Source organism: Saccostrea echinata, unplaced genomic scaffold (genome assembly GCF_033153115.1).
Source record: "Saccostrea echinata isolate AGI-Se365-2 ecotype Australia unplaced genomic scaffold, CSIRO_AGI_Sech_v1 ptg000012l, whole genome shotgun sequence".
Classification (NCBI taxonomy): domain Eukaryota; kingdom Metazoa; phylum Mollusca; class Bivalvia; order Ostreida; family Ostreidae; genus Saccostrea; species Saccostrea echinata.
Genome location: NW_026889761.1, coordinates 12,064,168 through 12,086,687, shown reverse-complemented (window position 1 = coordinate 12,086,687; position 22,520 = coordinate 12,064,168). Strand labels below are relative to the sequence as shown.

At 32.4% G+C, this 22,520-nt stretch overlaps 1 protein-coding gene across 1 annotated transcript; it reads right to left on the bottom strand.

Moving 5' to 3' along the window:
* Window positions 1-3,205: 3,205 nt before the first annotated feature.
* On the bottom strand, window positions 3,206-22,309 carry LOC133185007 (uncharacterized). Its single transcript, XM_061320071.1, has 16 exons — window positions 22,265-22,309; window positions 20,669-20,818; window positions 20,215-20,291; window positions 19,640-19,711; window positions 19,026-19,209; window positions 16,716-16,853; window positions 14,644-14,717; window positions 14,177-14,248; window positions 13,829-13,943; window positions 12,619-12,680; window positions 12,040-12,064; window positions 9,686-9,733; window positions 8,040-8,177; window positions 7,464-7,481; window positions 4,380-4,538; window positions 3,206-3,240 (listed from the first exon to the last, which is right to left on the bottom strand). Exons 1-16 carry the CDS (start codon window positions 22,293-22,295, stop codon window positions 3,206-3,208), a joined length of 1,398 nt encoding a protein of 465 aa, XP_061176055.1. The 5' UTR covers window positions 22,296-22,309.
* Window positions 22,310-22,520: the final 211 nt, after the last annotated feature.

Here is a 22,520-nt window from a genome sequence, read left to right as displayed (position 1 = left end):
TAAGAGTTGTAACGGTCAAAATTAACCTAATACTCTATAGGGGAAAATAACTCGCGGTGTAAATATTCCCTGTATTCAAGTTCTTAATAAATTCAAAGAGACAGTGAATAAGATTAAATCATGTTCCTCTTTTTTGTGGTGGGGAGAATATGAGTACAGGCTACCGGTGGGTATATCAAGCAGTCATTTACTAATTACAAGTTGTACACGTCATTTAATTATATTTTAATTACCACGTTTTCTGAGATTTATATTGCAGTTATTGACTTGTATTTTTCATTAAATACCGATTAAATAGCCAACGCTATAAAAAAAAAAAACAAGGATCGTGTTCATTACCAGAGGGTCATAACATTACCCTGCCCTAGCACTTGTCACCTAATTTTATCGACAGTTTGGGTATCCAAGTTTTTTTCATTCAAATTCTATTTATTCAAATAACTCTCGGACTTCCTTTGATACGGGATAATATTATATCGTCGAAATAACGCATTGACCATGTTGAAGATTTTCCCTCTGATGGCTTACATGGTTCTCTTTTTTGAAAAGAGAATTTTACGTAACATGTACATGTACCAGTTTTGCCTTGGAATAGCAACTGTGGGAGTAGTACAACACCACTTATTTTAATAGCAAGCAGGGAAGTAATTCGACATTTATCGTTAAAGCAATTAAACGGAACTTGTGTCTTCTTTTTATTTAAATATTGCCGTTGTAGGTGGTTTGACAATTTTTTTTTAAAATTCTTTTTACCTCAGTTACGCGAACTGCGATCGTGTCAGCTGAGAGAAAAACGTGAAAATTAAAACCCTTGGAATTAATCCCCAATACAGAATTCAAAATGTCTCCTTTGATTTATTCCTACCTTAAGTCAATAAACAAGTTTAAATCACATCCGCATCTAATGAACTTTGTTTCTTTGAAAGTTATGCTTCTAAAGACTACTTTCATATTGTAAACAACTTTAATAGAGAAATTGTCAACCAATCTCAAGGACACCAAAGACTACATAAAAAAGATCCCCTCCGCTGATCTTTTAGATCATAGCCTACTCCAGGGTTATCCACATCTGAAAATTTAACCATGTAGGAAGCTGCGCTAAAGCAAAATGCAATCGAACTCACAGATGCGTGTTCGAGATTCTAAGTTTCATTTAATCAAATGAATGGTTGATTTCACAAATATTCGATACACAAGAGCATGTGCTACGTATGAACAATTTCTAAAACGAGGTAAGTTATTGACAAACAAGTTGATGAAACAATTGATACATATATATATATATATATATATATATATATATATATATATATATATATATATATATATATATATATATATATATATATATATATATATATATATATATATATATATATAAATCCAAGTTGGATTTTGATTTTTTTAATAAATTACGTTTTACGAGAAAAATATAAATTGTTAACTTTCGTCATTTTTTCAGCAAAAATTTGTTTCAAGTACATTGATATTATTTCTCTTTGTTTTCGGAATAGATTTTTTTTTTTTACAACATACTGTCAGATTGATAGTTTCCCCTTGTTCTCTTCTGTTACTCTTTCTTATTTGAAGCACTGTTAAAGCAGAACACAAATAGGCATAGGCCATATTAGTTTTCCTATTTCCTATATCAGCACTACATTCGCATTCGATATACCTGACTGTTTTTTTGTCACGGGTACCTGCGTGGAATGGACGACACGTGTTCGTGTTGCTTATCTTACATTACCTTCGTTCACATTTTATTGCAGTTAACGTGCATTTGTGTTTGATTGCACTGCTCTAATGTGTGCAACTTATTTAAGTTCCTTTGGTAACTTTCTCTTATGCCGTGGATGAAGCACACAGTTACTTCTATCACTACAGAGAGTTTAACAATAGATATGTAGAATACGTAGAATAGAATACACACCGGTGAAAACTGATACACTGAACTTTGACCTAGAGAACGGCTTATATAGGCGCCGTACAGGTAACGAAAATGCAGAGTAATATAGCGGACAAGCATATATCTCTGCGTTTTACGAATCGTAATCATCTCTAAGGCTGCATTAAGGAAGTGGAGCCAAGATTGTATTTACTGTGACACCACGCAAACAAAAAACAAAAAAAACAAAAAAAAAAAATAGAGGTCCATGGACCACAACGCTCACCTGAGTAACTTTGACCCTACTGTTTTTCACTACATCTCATCCCTTGTAATACCCCTTGTAATACGTATTGTGGCCCCACCCTATCCCCGAGGGTCATGATTTGAACAATTTAGAATCACCACTACCCCGGTATGCTTTCATATAAGTTTCAACTTTTCTGGCCCAGTGGTTTTTGAGAAAAAGATTTTCCCTATATATTTCAATATAAAAGTTTGATTCCCTTTTGAGGCCCCACCCTACTCCCGGAGGTCATGATTTGATCAATTTAAAATCTACACTACCTCAGGATGCTTCCATATAAGTTTCAGCGGTTCTTGAGAAGAAGATTATTAATGACCCCACCTTATTTCTGTTACATCTTTATTATCTCTCCTTTTACTCTCCCCGTAACCCAAGGATGCTTTGTACCAACGTTGGTTAAAATTGGCCTAGTTCGAGAAGAAGTTGAAAATGTGAAAAGTTTACAGACGGACGGGCAACTAGACGGACAGACGGACAGACAGAGGACGACGGACAACAGGTGATCAGAAAAGCTCACTTGAGCTTTCAGCTCAAGTGAGCTAAAAAAAAAAAACCCCAGATCATACTGTTAAATGTAAGAATCTGCAATTTAAACTACATGTCTTAATCCTTATCAAAACATATCTCAATTGAATTTTGCCGCTAGTGAAGTCCCCCACAGTAAGGCAAAAATAAATAACTGATGGCAATTCTTTTGTCGACCTAACCTAATCATAGTGTCATTTAACGAATATGTACGGTGCGACGCGTATAGAGAGAGAGAGAGAGAGAGAGAGAGAGAGAGAGAGAGAGATATGCATTAATTTATTAAACAAATCTATTTTTCATAGATTTTTATTAGACCATTAATTTGAATACATTCCCTTTTTAAAAGTTTAATACTCTAATACTTGATATAAATCAGTCACAGTGTTTATATCTCAATGAATTATACTTATTTTCCTAAATAACAAAAGAAAGGTTTTTATCAAAAACATTTTATTTATTGACATAAAAAAATATTCAAGAAAATTTTATCCGCTAATTGCCGCATGTTGTTCTTTGTACTCTGCAATAAAGAAAACAACTTATGAAACTTTAATTAAGTGTCATCAACCCAGGTCTTTTTTTTCAATCTTCAATTCTAATTTCCGATAATTATCAAAATAGTTGCTTTGTTCAAATAAGTTATATGAGGATACCTAGAAAAGTTAATAACCCTTGGTGCAACCTTAAAATAGTTCTTGTTTGAAAAATAGTATGCAAGAACTATTTTGAGGTTGCAACATGGGTCATAAAATTTTCTTTTTGTATGTGTATGAAAGACAATCTTTGTCAAAATAAAGGTGGTGATGGACCATATAATTTTTCATATCATTGATCAAACAAAACGTTAATATTTGCAATCTTTTGGATGGTAATTTTGACGACTGAACTTGGTCCTGTATCACATCTCATTTTCTATATATTTATATAGTTTTTTGTATTTATAAGGTGATGGACAATGAAAAATAATTTACACTTTCAATCTCTGCCCTACCCCACCCCCATCACCAGTCAAATGCCCTTTGACCACAAGACACATTCTGTGATCATTTACTGTAAATAAGTGTGAGATTCTGAAACAAATATTCTCTTATCATAACCTATTTTTATACCAAGTATCAGCTTCAGGTATTTTTTGTTAAGCAAGCAAGCAATTCAGACAGACAAGTATGGATACTTGTATACCTGAAAAATCGCATTGTATGTGAGGGAAGTGAAATATGATTTAAGCCACCATCTATTTCTGCAAATGTTTTAAGTATACATACTATGTTATTTGTAAATTTTCATGAACGAACTTGTTCTCACTCATACAAAATCAAGGAATGCTGGGTTTTGCAAGTAAATCTATTAACAAAAGTTTATATATCGATTTTTTATTCATATTAATTTCTCAAATTTTAAACTTAATTGCATTCAAATGTATCTCTTACAATACAGTCAATTTTATTAGTGTGGTAAATCACATTAATCAAATGCCAATGCATCACACCAGGATCTTTTTTTTTTTTTAAAAATTGAGAAGTGTTTTATAAAATATTTATTTTTTAGCACAGAATAGTTTTTAGATATCATTGAGAAGAATATGAAGTAATTGAGTATTGTGACATTGATTTATATTTTTGGTAACGTACATGTATATGGATATTTTAAAATACATACTGAAGTATTCTGTGCACAGGTTGCACGTCAGGGCACAATACTGAATGACGTATTGACGGGTCGCAGGAGTAGAGTCCAGACAGAACACTGGACCATAAACCGAACAGCTTGGGAGAGCATCAACACAGGGAAACGGAGTAGCTGCAGGGGTTGTAGAGACTAAAATAATTCAAAATAAGACGTTAACCATAATTTATTCGTGTAAGCTTTAGCAACTTTACTCGCAAATATTTCATAATAATTTCAACTTACGGACACATTTGAGGGTATTTCCCACTCTGAATTATACTAGTTATCAATTTTACAACATTGCCATTACATACTTTACCTCAAAGGATTTTAAATAAATCCTTATTGATCACCTGCTCCAGACATTTTATGTACAAATAATAAATTCTACCTCTAACCATGAACGTTTCACAGCATACATTTTCGTTATTGTACTTAAATCATCGAATTTTTATCAAGGGTAATTAAACAAATTATTTTCTTTAAAAAATATAATTCCATTATAACATCACCTTGACATAAAAAACTACAATAAAGACAAATAAATCTTGTAATAGCCTTACAATGTTTTACACGCAGTTTGAAATCAGGTGTAAAGTTTATGACACTCTCTTGTCATCACAACTCAAAGTTGACGAAGTCATTTTCGATTATGACATCATATGTTGGAACTTTACATAGTCCACTGCATTCTATATACAGAGGTCGCGTCTTCAAGCCAACACAAAGGAAGAATCACATCAAAGTTATAATTTTAATCATACACGGCAGTGAAATGTCAGGAGAAAGCCCCGTTTAATTTCATTTAATATTGCGAGACTAGACATTAAGTTATCTAAAATGTGCATTTCTAGCATTGTTGTCGTTATTTCAAATAATTCGTGGATTTTTAACCATTAATTGAGTCGATTGACGTCATCAAACAACATATATTATGTTGCTATGGACACAGAGGCTGACATACATAGATTTATAGTGATGAAAACTAATACTGTAAAATCACATATCCTCGTGGGTTCAAATTTTCGAGGTTTGAAAATATATTGGTTTGCGGGATTCGATTTTGTAGTTGGGGAAGTGTTGAGTAGTATTTGTCGTTTTTCTTATATATATCCATATTAACCCCTTATCCCGTGGATATCACTCATTGGATTTTTTTTTCATATCCCACTTCTGTGACGTCAAAATGGGTTTCGCGGGAAATTATTGAAGTAAAATAATGTACGTTATATATTCAAACGGTGTAAAACATTGATGGTTATGTAAAAAAAAATGTGATGAAAAGAATCTCCCATGATTTGTGGTTTGATATGATTTTTTATCCTAGCAAAGGCTCGGGGATAAAAACACACAACTCGTTGGATTAAAAAATCATATCCAACCACAAATCACGTGAGATCATATATATATAGGGCAGTTATGTTAGTATAAGAATTGTTGTAAAATGTGCTTTATAAATAAAAATTAATTTCATTACAACGTGTATTGGCAACGATCCTCTAATAAACTAATGTCCAAATAACTGTATCTCACTTCCATTCTCAATGACCGTGTAGTGTAGGGCATCGCCACGAGAATTCCATCGGCATCGAAAGCAAGTTTTTGGACTTGCCTAGATAGCCGAGCGGTCTAGCGCGCTATTCGTGAATGTCTTCGTATCTTGAAAACCACGATCTGTACAGTGAGCACTGAGCTCACAAATGACCCCCCCCCCCCCCGCCGCTCCCATATGTTTATAATGGTGAAGTCGTGTTTTTTTTGTTTTTTTTGTTTTTGCTTTGGAAAACCCAAATACCCCTGGTCCGATCAAAACATAATGTAGGAGGTGCACATTGGCACTATGTAATAAAGATTCTGTGAAAGTATCATTAAATATTATTCATTGGTTTAGGAGGAGTTGAGATAAAGGATGCTACCCCCAGCATTATAGAAAGAAATGCAGTGCCCATGTTTTGCTATGGGGAACCTGCAATATGTGTCCAATAAAACGGTAAAATAGGAGTTTCACAATGACATTGTGTAATAAAGATTCTGTGAAAATCTCATTAAATTCTGTTTAGTGGTATAGGAGGAGTAGCGGATAAGAGATGGGTTCCCCCAGTATTATAGAAAGAATGGCAGTGTCTATGTTTTGCTATGGGAAACCCGAAATAACGTAACAAAAAGTTAAATAGAAGGTGCACAATGCACTATGTAACAAAGATTCTTTGAAAGTCTCAGTAAATTTTATTCAGCAATTTAAGAGGAGTGCGGATAAGGTATCCAAAAGGATAACGGACAAAAGTTTTTATCAGATTACATTTTTCCAAAATCTTTCAACTGAAACGTTGACATCATAAGTTTAACGGAATCAATTATTATTCCTTCTCGTGATTTACTAGTATATCATTAACCGTCAGAAACTGCATATTTCTTTTAAAAAAACGTTCTGAAAATAATATATAACTTAAGCTGCTGGTATGTTTGGTAATCTTTGCAGAATTGATTTCTGTATTTATGACGCATTCTACACACAGGACCTTTTCACCAAGATCATTTGTAATGTTCACCAGCAGAATCCATTTGTATCTTTCATAAATTCTGTGTTTTATTTTATTCTCTTAATAGCAGTGATTTTTTTTCTAGAGCGTTATTTTTTCTGATATTGTCTTGCCTAGGCACCTGATCACACCTCTGGTGTTTCCAGGGGTGCCTGTTCACGATTCGTTTTGTCTACTATATTTATGATATTGATCTATGTTCGTTGTCTACAAACTTCCACTTCAACAGGGACCATAGAATTATATACAAAATCTCGAAGTTATATTTTTCGAAGATATTGTACGTGTATATATTTCAGGTTTCGTATAGTTATTAATGAAAACCATCCAAATATGACTTACATATTATGCACAGAAATTCTCCAAATGTTTAATAATGATACCGCCAAAAAGTCCTTGACAATGTGTATGCAAAAGCATTTGAGGGAATGAGTGAACACATCGTACTATTGCGTCTGAGTTGATCATAAATAAAAATATGAAAACAATTAACCAAAAATATTTTCTAAATCCACACACAAAATCATCCACTCACCTTGTGAATTTTTCCATGCTGAAAAGAAAAAAAATATCAAGCAGTAAATAAGATTCCCAACATCATTATTAGTTAGTAAATTAAATCCATTTCACATGTAGGAGTGGTTATTGCATTAATAAAGTTTGGCAATAATTAAAAGGGAAAACTCTCATTTAATTTAATTGCAAACTTTAAGCATTATATTATTATCACCTTAATTATACATTTTTCTTTACATTCAAATTAAACGTACATTCAAGTATACAGTTGTATCTTACTTATAAAAGACATTTAAATATATCATGCTCGTATAAAATTATTAGTCGTTCTTCCTTCTTAATCATCAAATAGAATGTTTCCGATTAAGTACCTCTTAACAAATATGAGAGTCCTTTATTCCAGAATTTATCTTTTTACTCTTTCAATTTTCTTATGTAATATCAATTGAAGCAAACACAAATAATTTTACATACTAATATTTACTTAATTTCTGATTCATCAACTTTTTTCACAAAGTCATATCAAATTTATTTAAGCATCAAATGAAATTGAAAAATTAATGCCTGTAAATTTCATCATCATGACATGACCTACCTTCATACTCTTTACAAAGGTGACAAGTACTGGGACAATTTTCAATGGCGTAGGTAAGAGATGAGTTATCCTTTGTGTTACATAGGATGCTATGGGAGACAATGGCACAACTGTTTGAAACATCTGCACATGCTGGATCTATAAAAGGATGATAATTATTTTAACGCAATGTAACACAAATGCCAGTGTCCAAGAAAAGATTAAAAAATTCAGAGACAAAAACTCGGTCTTGAAATAAATGCTTGTTGGAGTTTTTTGATATTGATGTACATTGTCCAATGGTTATAGTTTACCGCTTACTGTATGTCTACATTTTTTTCATATTTTGTTCTACAATAACAGTTTATATATTTTCAACAAATTTAACTGAGTTTCGTCCGCACAGTGCAAATAAAGTGCCGCATTCCCTGAATTGGTGAGATTATTATGGACGGACACCCCTTCACTATTCACTATAACAAAAGGTAAACTCATTTCGATACAGGCAAATTTCGAAAATATTCCCGTTTGCACATATCCCATGGTTTGATGAGATTACAGTGAATATTCAAGTTTTGCATGAAAATAAATTGAAAAAGTCCTCTTCTCAAGAACAAAATGGAGTTCATAAGTAAATTCAAAAGCAAACATTCGCATGCAGTATTTGGATTAAGGACAAAACGAAGTTTCTCTGGCATAATCACCCAAATAACTAATGATGATGCATAAAACATTCAGTATTTCTCCTAGAAATACAAAAAGTCATATTTTTACCTTTTTATATCATATTTAACAGTGATAACGTTCTACTACCTAAAAATGGAGTTACATTAAATGTTACACTACCCTTGCAACTACATGTATAGTCTGTTCCAGAAATAATTTAGATTTAGTTTATAGCATCAGTGTATATGGCATAGAATATGCAAATGTACAAAACTGATTGTAATTATATTTGCCTTAATCTTGGCTGAAATAAAAAGTTTAACTGGATTCCACAATTCTTCATAAAGGAGGATGTGACAAACCTCTTGCTTAAATTCATAACCACTTAAACATCTAAATATGTATTCGTGTGCCTCTCTGTTCTTTCTCATACAATCAAGCTACTTTTCTTTCTCTTTTTATCTTTCTGTTGTCTATCCTTATGATATTGAAAAAAAGTTAAAGGGATTTCAATGAATTTTTTGGAGAATTTAGGTTTATTGATTTCGCATCGGACTCTGCTAGAGTTGAAGATGTGGGAAATAGTTGTTTTGCCAGAGGCCCTTTCGAAGATTTTCACTCATGCTGGGACGCCAACATTTGCCGCTAGAGGGCTGCATTCGGCACTTAAGGCCATTGAGCAGCGAGAGATCGTTTTCGTGATAGCACCTACTGCAATACGGGACCTCACTTTTTATGGTCTCACCCGAAGGACAGGTCTCCATATGTCACATTCTGGATTCGACCCTGCGACATAAGGTTCAACTCCTTACTCTCCGACTCTATCCTCTACGCCACGAAAATACCGGAAATGGTATGTACTCATGGCAGAATGTCAAAAAAGGTATGAACTAATTTACATTAAATTTACTAAAAATTGTAAAATAAATTAAAAAGTTTTGAATCAGCGTTTTGCAGATACTAATTTGAATTTATTCGTACTTTTTTAAAAGCTTTCATACCTGGTGCAGGAGTCGTCTGGGTTGGGACTGGCAATGTTGGGAGTGTGACTGCAAACATTGTAAATAAATAGAACGGAAAAACACCAGAAGAAGAAAATTTCAGATTCTATCAACAATTTTCATTACTTTTTAAATATTGTTTGCAATTGATCCTGATATAAGGATAGATAATACAAACTTTTATCAAATATCATGAAAATAACAACTTAATAACTCTTTTTAACACTGTAGATTTACAAAGGTGATGGCATAAAGGAAGAAATTTAAACATCTTAGAAAGTCAACAATTTCCTAATATTTCAGAGAACTGATATATGCATCATTTATATCCAAAATTAGTCCAAAAATATATACCGATCCATGCATCTATTTTTTTTTTTTTTTTTTTTGCTTGTATCCTCTGCCCTTAAGATTATATAAAAAAGAATAACTCCTGGTTTTAAAAGTAAAAACACTTTCTGTTTATAAATAAGAGATTTAAAGAGATTTTCTTTACGCAATATTTTGTTCATATATGTCTAATTTTTTAACGTGGTCAAATCAGCAATGCTTCGTGCATAATCAGTTTTTTGTAAAAAGTCTTTTTCAAAAACATTACTTTAGGAATTTTATATTTAATTTAGTAATTGAAATAACACGTTTCACTTTAACAAAGACTTATCCTGTATCACTTTTGCGGAGAAAGACAGACGACGAGAAGGCGAATATGTCTTAAGAGGGCTCCTTGCTCATGGCCATTTTTAGACTGTATAAAAATATAGAAAGTTGCATCAAGTATTTTAGCTGGAATATGTTGGGTTTTTTTCTTTGCTAAAAAGTAGGTTAGGGCTAAAAGAAGAAAATTTCATATTTTTAAGTGAATCTGTTAGCTAATTTGTTGACCACGCAGCCGCCTTAAAGAAACTTTCATGGGTGGAAAATCTAAACCATTCAGAGAGAGAGAGAGAGAGAGAGAGAATCAAGATAGTAAAATATCGTTTTGGTCAGTAAAAAGTCTTGAGAATCAATCACTTTAGAAAAGTGGTTAGAAGAATTTCCCATCTGGTTGGTATTGGATATAATTGTTAAAGGAAAATTTTCTCACCAATTGCAGCAGTAGTTTGAGTAACAGGGACTGTGACATTCTGGGTTGCGTTTGTTACTACAAATATGCAAAAAATATTGAATGGCAATGAGCTCTTCGTATATAAGGACTGCTTTATTTATTTTGGTCTAATTTCTACTCTTTGCTCTATATAAGGATTTGACCAAACAAAGAAACAAATGAAATAAAACAAAACCACAGACACGAATTGCATTTTTTTTTTTGAAATTTTGTCTAATGTAAATAAGTGATGAAAACAAAAAAAAATGTTGATTCAATATATTCTTATGTAGATATTTGACCCTCTGTTGTGCTCCCCAACCCCTTGGGGTCATAATTTGAACAAACTTGATTCCACAATACCTAAGGTTGCTTCTGTATAAATATGACTAATAATGGCTTATAGTTGTTCTTTAGTAGATTTTTAAAGATATTTCCTATGTAACATGTATTATCAGGTTCATAGAAGGGATATATTGGTTTTCCTTTTACTCTATGTTAACGATTTGAATGATTATTAAGACTGCTCTGAGGATAAATCACACAGTTCTAAAAATTTTCTCTTATCTAGAGACGGGAATTGGGTAACGTACTACTTGCATCGCATTATCCTCTAGGTTCCTATTGATAGATAAGAACCGGGTGTCTCAATCTTGTACTACATCCAGAACTTAACATCAGTTCCCTAGGATACTTGCCACTAGTGCTTATAACTTTTCTACTTTTATTTTTCTGTAACCCTTATCTTTTTAATTGCTAGTCCATTCCAAAGGGAATTCAGGTCATTCCACTATTTGAAGTCTTCAACGCGTTTTACGCAAATGCCCCTTAGCCAATACACCTATATATTTCTATGTAAAACTTTGACCCACTGTTGTGGCCCCGCCCTATCCTTGGGGGTCATTATTTGAACAAACTTGAATTGACACTATCTGAGGATACTTCTGTATTAATATGACTAATAATGGCTTAGCTGTTTTTGAGAAGAAAATTTTAAAGATATTTCCTATATATTCCTATGTTAAACTTTAACCCCCTTGTGTGGACCTGCCCTACCCGGGGGGGGGGGGGGGGGGGGGGTTATGATTTGAACAAATTTGAATCTAGAGTATGTAATGAAGCTTTCAATTTTTATCTTTTCTTGCACAGTGGTTCTTGAAAAGAAGATTTCTAAAAGATGCCACCAAATTTTCACAAATTCTTGAAAGAGAACGTGGTACTTCCTGTGAACAAACTTAAATCCCCCTCACCCAAGGATGATTTATGGCACGTTTGGATGAATTGGTCCAGTGGTTCTTGAGAAGAAGTCGAAAATATGAAAAGTCTAGAGACACGGATGACAGACGTATGCCAGACATTCTTTGATCAGAAAAGCTCACTTGAGCCTTCGGCTCAAGTGAGACAAAAAGGGTGGTCATGGAAATTTAATTTAATTTTTTAAAAAATAAAACGTTTATATAGTATTTTATTTGACTTGTGTGTATTCTATTATTACCTGAATTTCTGTATTTATATATGAAAGAAATATTTATTTAATAGGAAATGATAAAGATATTTGTCTTAAATTTCTCTCCAAACTCGAAAGAGTATATTTTCATAAAACACAGATACGCTGTAAACTAGATTTAATAGTTCTACTGTAACAATAGTTGAAAAAAAAATAATGTGATCTTGAAGTGACTTTAGGAAAAGTTAAAGGTGGATGACATACTGTAAATTCCTGAATTAAGATTTTAATTTAAGGAATTTATTACCGTTTTTTTTTTATTTTAATTCTTCGCTAATTATCATATACTTGATGCGTGTAGATGGGATCTTGTAAATACAAGAAACATGACATACATGTGACAGTACTCATTCCCGCGGTGCTGTGTGACGTCGTTGCTTTTGTCGTCGTAGTTGGAGGAGGACCTGTAAATAAAAATTCTTGTTTAAAATTACTTCAGTATTTTTTATTTTAAATTACATTTAAATAATTTTAAAATTTTTGAATTTGAATTTTGAATTCTTAAATTTTAATCAAATGTCAATAAACTTTCAGATTTATAAAATATAAGAGCTTCAGTTGCATAAACGATTCCCCTGAGTATTACATGTATATGTATTTTTTCCAGATATGCCATCTGGGTCTTTCTAATCTGACTTTTTTTATTCCAATTCTTTGCAAAACTTTAAACTTTATATGGCCATGACTTTTATAATTAAATATTACATATTTATTTTGTTTTCCTACATATTATAAATTTATTAGCATCAACATTAGGGAAATAGGCATATTTAAAATCATTAGCGTTAGCATCAGTTAACAAACAATTGAACACGAGCATTTTAAGCATTCTCAGCAAACGCTAACCACTAAATTTTATAAATAGTTCTCAAATTACATTTATAGAAAAAATCTACTTATGAAAAGCAAATATCTTTAAATGCATGTTTGGCACTGCATATAAATTTAATTTAAATGATAGAAATATCTGCAGAGAGGAAAAGGGATGGAGTGGTACAAAATTTTACTTCCATACGCTTGTATATGATTATAAATAAAATATTGTAATTTTTACAAAAAGAAGATTCTGAATTTTTTAAAAATACATTTTTTGTGACATTGGACTCGGTTTGAAGTAACATCATGATCAATGTGTTCAGGGTATATGTATTAACGAACGTTTTATTATTTCTAATATTATCTTGCAGAGAGATCTGACAGAGTGGGTCGTAGACAGAAATTAAACATATTCAAAGGAGGTAGTATATATATGCAGGTCACGCAAGAACTCAGACTGTTTTAACTGTTAGCAATAGGACATTTAAGTGACCCATATGACATTCTAAAAAATATTACAATTACATAAAGCCACAGAATTTTTCTTCTGTGCCTACTTTTTCATGATTTCAAACGTCTTCTAATCAGTTGCAGAAGCATAACTTTTTTTCTTTTGCTTTTGTTTTTGTTCGTTTGTTTGTTTGCTTCTGTTACATTTTGTCTATACTGTGATTGATAGATACAAGGATCCCCAAGATCATGTTGCAGTTAATGAAATAAGATTATTGATTTTTACCATTGCAGTAGTCTTTGTCACAGCAATGTCCGGCCAGTCCGTCGTCCTTTCTTTTGCGTCCAGCCACACCCGCAATTCCTGCTGTTCCTATTCCACCAAAATAAGCCTGGCATATCTGATTAAAGAAATTGTCGCATTATACCACCATCAAAAATGATAAATAGGATTGAGATCAAATATAGATAAATCTGTACTGAGTTCGAAATTGCTTTAATTAAGTGAAACATGTTTTCTTTTTCAAAGTTAAGACGACATGATACCATATGTCAAAGTACCTCTTCAGGAGTGAAATGAAAAGAATTAATTTCTACGTAATATAATTGTTAACTCTTTTTTTAAAATACTTACATTAACGTCGGCACAACCGAGTTTGTACGTTGGATTGAAATTGTCATCTAGTGTGTGCAAAACAATACATTGCTGCAATAGTAGTAAGACAATATAGTGAAGATCAGATTGATATTCAACATTTTGAATTGTAATAAGATGTCTTTTGTCTTCTATTATATATGTTTCCTTATTATTTTTCTAAGATATGTGTTTGAGATTTAATTCAAATCATTAAAATGCAGTACAAAGTTTATAAAATGTACACTTATTTAAAAAAAAATAGTATACATATATGGTCAGTAGCTTACTGAACATTTTATCATACAGAACAACTTAAGTGAAAAATTGTGTTTGAAGAAATATGCTCACATGTCTATTCGGATAGGTAAAATAATATATTTTTTATGTATGTCGTAGGTGTACATATACTCTTTAAAAATCTGTTATTCAAACTTGTCAATAAAATGTTATCTATTGGTTATTACCTGGTTCTTGCGGCAAGTTTGCGATTTGACACAGCTTGTTGGATCATTAACATTAACACACTTGTAACAAAGTCCTGAAATTTGAACATTTTGGAATTCTAGTCTCAAAGAAATTCTTAAGAAGAAAGAATAAACGAAATCTCATTCAAGGCTAAAATTTCAACCGAAATGTTCAATTTTAAAAAAAAAAAATGTTTACATGTCTCCTATCAGTGCTTGAAAAAGATACATATTTTGCTAAAAGTAAATAATTACTACATATTTATTGATATTGTTAACAACAAACTTTTCTATTCTTGGGTCGTTTCTTTTTTTTTTTAAGTGAAATAAATGTTTGAAATTAAAACTAGAGAAACTGTCAGTACTGAGCTCACAAAGTGATATCCCCTCCCATATGAGTATAATGGCAAAGTGTATTTTTTTTGGTAGTATGTTGATGTGATTCTGTGAAAATTCCATTGAATTTTATTCAGGGGTATAGTGAACTATGGAGACAACGAACAGTATTCAAGCTCAAAGTCTATTAAAACAATACAAATCAGGAGCAGAGCAAACACAGACCTCCAAAAACATCAAAGGTGGAATCAGGTGCCATGGAGGAGTGAGCATTCCCTGTCGACCGGTCACATCGGAGGAGTTGCGTTAACAAAATCTCAGTCGCCCTTATCGAGTATAATTGCAAAGTCCATGTATTGGTATGGGAAAACCAAAATATCGTTTTGATCGAAACGTAAAATAGGATATGCAAAATGGCAATATGTAATAAAGTTTCTTTGAAAATTACATTAAATTACATTAAATTGTGTGCAGTGGTGTAAGAGGAGTGATGGATATCCTCAGGTGTACACAGAATGACAAAGTCCATGTTTGGCTAAGGGAAACCCCAAACAATCGTGAAACAGGAGGTGCACAATGACACTATCTAATAGAGAGTCCGTAAGAGTCTCATTAAATTTATTACTTGTATAAGAGGAGTTGCGGATGAGAGATGAGTACCCCAATATTATAGAAAGAATGACAGTGTCCAGATTTTGCAATGGAAAACCTCAAATATGTGTCCGATCGAAACGTAAAATAGAAGATGCACAATGCCACTATGTTATAAAGATTTTATGAAAATTTCATCAAATTGCATCCAGTGGTATAGAAGGATTTGGGGATAAGGAATGGCCACCACTAAGTGTAATGGACGGACGGACAACCCTATCACTATATATTCTCGCTTTAAAGCGGGGGTTCATCCCCTTTAATCGAGTATAATTGCAAAGTCCATGTTTTGCTATGGAAAACCCATAATATATTTTGTTTTTAGATTAAGATGTTGTTTTAAGACTTTTGTTCTAAGATAAGGGATGGCTACCCCTAAGTGTAACGGACGGACGTATGGACGTACACCCCTGTCACTATATACTAGTGCCCCCACTTTTAAAGCGGGGGTTTCGTATATACAATCTTTCATTAAGTCATATGCTGACTGACGTTTTTCATACTTATTGTTAGGCCATTATTTACAAAATGAATTGTTGACGGATTTTCCCGTTATTTCCCGATCATGACAAGGAGCACATGGCAGGTGTGACCGGTTGGCAGGGGATGCTAACTCCTCCGTGGCACCTGATCCCACCCCTGATGTTTATGAAGGTTCGTGTTTGCCCTGCTACCGATTTGTATTGTTTTAATGGATATTGAGCTTGAATATTGTTCGTTATCTCACTATTTCACGGTAACATGATTTCAATAAATGATTAGATAGAACTATTGACAAAAGCTGCATAATGAAAACTAAAGATTATTTATAATAAACAAAACTGAGAAAAATGGGGGTAACATAGAGAAATTTTTTATTCATTACGAAATGGAAATAAAGTAACTTTATTTCTTTTTTGGTTCGATCATCAATTTTTGATTTTGGAGAACCTTGGGTGAAATAAATATATATACAAATTTAAACAAACTAATCATTGAACCCAATAAAAATATATTCGTGCTAATGAAAAATTGGTGTGAAGTAGTTTGTTTTGATATGAATCAAACGGAGTTCTTATATTATACTCTTTAAATGGGAAACTCACGACATGTTCCACATGTAGTTGGACATATCTTTTGAGCGAAGCATGGACGAGAGCAGAGATTTCGGTCCACCTTCGAGAGATTCTGGCACATTTCTGTATTTAAGTCTGACAATTCACACAATTCGTCGTATTTTACAGCTGCAAATAATAAATATACATTTCTGTACGTCACTAAGTAAACGTCATATGCACAAACATTTTTAAGTAGGGTATACATGTACCACATTTCAACATTTTCCATATAATAATTATAAAATAAGGGATCCATCGAAATGATTTTTCACAACGCTGTGTAGCAATTGATTATTGAAACATTGTTAGAATTTCAAAATCCACTAAGGCAACATCATAAATGGTAGAGATTTCATCATAATGCATGACAATATCACTCTTTTTAAGTGATATGAATGTTGTTGTTAATTTTTTTCTGCAAAATCTGCAACATTAATTCCGTTACTAACAAAGAAAGATATTTTATTGTTTATATTTATATCTATACAAATAATCAAATAAAGTAGAATTATGTAAGTAAAATATTGATACTGCATTATTGATATATACATCATTGTATGTTTCATTGATGGAAGAGCCCTGCTCAAGAAATCTGTACAGGTGGATATTTACCGGTATCCTACATTATCTCGTTATCATAAAACAGCAAGCGTTTCTTTATGATATCATAAATATCAGTAATAAGTGAACTAAAACAAATTATTATATTTTACAATAACAATATTTTTCTAACAGAATAGAGAAAAAAATGATTACCGTCCTTTTATCTATCTATGTTCTTTATAAAATAATTAAATTGCGGGGAGTGATTTAAACAATAGAATGTTTTCTTTGTTTGTTAATACGGAGATAAACGGTTGCGACAATTGCAGAAAAAATACCCCATAAGTGGTTAATATAATTTTCTCTTTTAAATTCAAATTTTTAATTCAATCCCCGTATTAACAAACAAGGAAGATTTGCATTATGTACAAATTATTCGTATAAATTGGGTGTAAATACATGTACGAGGGGTGATCAAAAAGTTCGCGAACTTTCTCTATATTAACAAAACCACTGTTCAGATCATAATGAAATTTGGCACACAAATAGTCATCCATATGTGACGTCACAATGTGAAAATGACGTCAATATGTAGGTGACTTGTACCAAAAAATGGCTGACTCAGTCGTACTCGAGCAACGAACGGCTATAAAGTTTAAAGTATATCTTGGAAATTCCTTTGCAGTAGCATATAATAATTTGTTCAAGGTTTATGAAGACAAAAGACTTGTCAGAGGTTCAATCATTAATTTGATTGATTGTTTTAGTGAAGGATGGGAGATTGTTAAAATTCATGTTTATTCTGGTGCCCAGTGAAAGTAAGCTGGTGTCCTTACAAAGTAAGATGTGTCCTTAGTTGAGCAATTTGTTATAAAATATCGCCAAGTTACAGTTAGAAATATAGTTGAATATTTTAGGAATATCATAATGATTATATCACTAAAGCACCTTTTACTTCAGACTTTAAACACATCAGATATGATAAAAAGAAGGCGCCCATACTTTATCCACAATGGAAAAACGACGCACCCAAGACAGAGAAGTCGGGTTGTGATGGTCACCATGCTCATTCTTGGAAAAGATATCTTTATCAACCCATCCTATTCCCCCAGATTTGGCCATTTATGACAAATGGACAATTCTTGTTTTAAAAAATAAGTTGCATGGTAAAAAATATAAGACTCCGAAAAATTTGTTAGCTTCTGTGAACAGAACGCTACAGAGCATGTCACGTGACCGCCTGGATCACGTGATTCGCACATGGGCAGAACGGTGGCAGATGTACATTAAAATCGGAGAGGACAACTTTAAAAAATAATAAACATCGAAATCTAATTTTATTTCTTTTATGGAAGTTATTCAATTAGTTCGCGAACTTTTTGATCACCCCTCGTACGTATAATATTGCATTTTATGATACGTATGTTTAATTGATGGAAGAGTCCATTTCTTATAAATCTTTCATACAGATGATTCTTTAAAATAAAAAAAAATTCTAACAATTTTAGGGTCAAAGATTGATTTACGGAATCGGGCTTTCTTATGAAATATTCAGTGGATGTAAATATTTATCCTTGTGTATTAAAACGTTTACTTTTTATCTAAAAATTATATCATTGATACATATTGTTACTTGCATGTGGCCATTAGAAAGATCTGTATCTGTGGAGGAATGTTTGTACCTGGCTATAGTGAGTACTCAGTAAAAGATTGTTAATTCATAAAATTTCAAATGCAACGATACTTAATGCGTACGTAAAGCTGTCGGTCTTGTTATAGTTGACGGTGCTGCAGTTGCGGTATTTTGAGGATCGTGTTCGTTACATAAATCTTGACTGCAACAACTTCCGTTTAAGGCGTAGTCTCTTTTTGGTCCGAATACTAGTTTAGATCTTCTTGTAGCACCCGTGTTGATTTCCCCAAAGATATCAAGGCATGTCTGCAACAAAAAGGATAAATTACATCTAGTTTTGCTGGCTATATTCACATACATGTATCATATGACATATACCAAAGTTGTTGATAACATATAGGGAACTGAATGGCTGTGGGAAAATCTAAGAAAATTGAACTAGTCACCTTCAACACAACAGTTCTGTTTCTTGCTTGAGAATGAACTTTGATTTAAAATGCAGCCATTTAATTAATTTATCAACAAGAAAGTACATATTAATTCTGAAGTCTTGAGAACTTTCTACGAAGTTCTCTTTTTTAAGTCAACGATTCCATTCCACATTATCGTATACCACTACATTCAATGAACAAAAGTTGATACTTAACGGGAACAAAGAAAACAAAAAGCCCTGAAAAACGTTCAAGCCATCAACGAAACTTGATAAACGCATACCTGAAAGATTGAATAGAGTTACCTGTTTTTCCATACAACCAGAAACATAAACAGGGAGGAAATCCACCGAAAGTTCCTGAGAGGCAACACACATCTGCAAAGAATAATGCACACCACTTTATATTCTGTTTTAATGACTAAATATCTAGCACAAGCTAGTACTTCTTTGGAAATTCATTCTATTTCTCGTTTCAATCATAACGAATGCATATCATTTTTGTAACTTAAAATTGTGCTTAATGTTTATGCTGTATTTTAACGTCTTTCATTGTCATATTTTCTGCATTTATTTTTCAAAAATTATTTACAGAAAATGTCACAAAATCCTACAGTTTTCTACATAAAATATGGAGAACTGGTATAAAGTAACCAGATTGAAATACAGTCGAACCTCATTATCTCAAACCCGATGGGACCGAGAGAGACATCCGGGGTAAAATACTTAAGGAATAAGCGACTTCCAAATCACTTCGACATATCCATGGTATTCGAGATATCAGTGTTCGAGATACCGAAGTTCAACTGTATATGATAACGTTCTTTTCTTTTTTGCTGATTTCCTTAACCCCCTAACTGCCGCTGCTGTTTGAGTCTTACCTGGGTTTCATTACACTGAATTTTCTTTTTACACAGCTCAGGATAGAATTCCCTATTGCACTGATAACACACTAAAGCTGAAAATGAAAACAGAGCATCGCTTACTGGAGACTTTAATTCATTTCAAGTATACTTACTAAACCTAGTGAGTTTACAGATAGAGGTAACTATATGTATTTTTTTTTATTTTTGTGCAAAAGAAAGAAAAAGGAAATTATTATTTCTATACTAGAAATTTAGAATAAAAGATATTTTGCAATAATTATATATTCTAAATAGAAAGAATGTACCTTTCTTGAATATATTGAAATGAGTACTAGTAATTATTCACATTCAAGTGTGCTCTTTTTTATGTTCTTAAAATAATCTGATAAACTACTTTGCTCCAATTTTAGAAGTGTCAAAAAAGGGAATACTGATTTGCTTAAGTGTAGCCAATATTTTGTATACTCACGGCACATGTTGCATGTCTTTTTGCAAACATCTGCGAAACAACTATCCTGGCACATATCAGGCCGCATTCTCTGGAGTAAATCACAAGCATTTTTATCGATGTCTTCGCAGAATTTCTCGGCAGCATTGGCAAAGGAAGAATAAAGCAGAACTGAAAGGTATTAATGAATGTCATCCCTTGTATGAATTCAGTACCAGCACTGTAGTATATCGATCAACTTCTCGTCTGTGGTAAGGATAGATTTGAACCAAAAAAAAAAAAAATCAAAGTGCATGCATTTCAAACTCGTTTTTGGGGGGAGATGGGGGGACATAATTTTCTTTTTGTAACATGGAATGACCTTCTCAAAGAATTTATTGTCACAAACTCATATACGTATGTAATATGAAATGTGTTTAATGTGCTAGAAGTGCTAATAATTGACATCAACAGATTTCTTTGGTAAAATGAGAAAATCTGCAACACTGAATAATACATATATTTTGAAATTAAATAAGACTTTTATCATGCACAGAATATTATGAACTGTAGTCATCAATTTCAAACTTTGAATTACTATAGTTATTACTTCTTAAACTTTTGTATACCAAAATGGTATACGACATAGTGGTATTTGACACTTTGATTTTCCATAGAAATAATTTTGACACATTAACATTTGGATTTACTATAATGATCACTATGAACTATAGTAATAACTTCGAAAACTTCGATTCACTAAAGTGATAAGTGTGAACCTTTGAGATATTAGGCATCCACACAAAACATTGTTAAATCGAAATTGCATGATAACAAAAATGACTCTCTCACAATTCTAACAGTTTTTAGGTATGTTTTTATTGTCGTATAAGTAAAAATGATCAATCTAAACATTTGTTTCTGATGATCATATTCCACAAATCACTTTCGAAAGGAAAGTTTATTTTGAATTTTGAATTTAGAGATCATCTCATTTAAATAAGTTGTTTAATGTAAATAAGCTGTTTAATGTAAGTCTATCGTTTTAAATGTATTGCTTCTAAATGGATGAACAGTTTGAGTGGCATGTTAAGCACAGGTCTTTCAAAGAAATATTTGATACAATCGAGATATTCTTATCCTTGAACAGGCCCACGTAGTATGATAAACTGAAGTAAGAGGAAACTGGGATAGCAGAACGCACGAATTTTCCTCTAGCTTTGTGTGTTTCTTTTGCAAAGAATAGAGTTTTCTTTTGAATATTACACTTTTTGAAAACTCATTTAAATAAGTTGTTTAATGTAAATAAGCTGTTTAATGTAAGTCTATCGTTTTAAATGTATTGCTTCTAAATGGATGAACAGTTTGAGTGGCATGTTAAGCACAGGTCTATCAAAGAAATATTTGATACAATCGAGATATTCTTATCCTTGAACAGGCCCACGTAGTATGATAAACTGAAGTAAGAGGAAACTGGGATAGCAGAACGCATGGATTTTCCTCTAGCTTTGTGTGTTTCTTTTGCAAAGAATAGAGTTTTCTTTTGAATATTACACTTTTTGAAAACAAGATAGTTGTTTAAATAGTTTGCGGTATTTCAAATACTGCCCTTGAAAATTAAAAAAAAAAACTACTCACCTAAAGCTAAAACATTATAAATGGCTGCCATTTTGTTTCCTGATAAAGTGGTATGGGCAATTTTATCAATAACACGATCTCCGCTAAATGCCACCTTCAAGATAAATAGTGATCCTCTTAAAGGGTCACCATGGCTTACACCTCAGATTTCGTGAGAAATGAAGGTGTATTGATGATTGTGAGGATAGAAAGGGGAAAAACAGAAACAAAAACAAAAAACAAAACAAAAAAACTTAATTGACGAAGCTGTTAATAG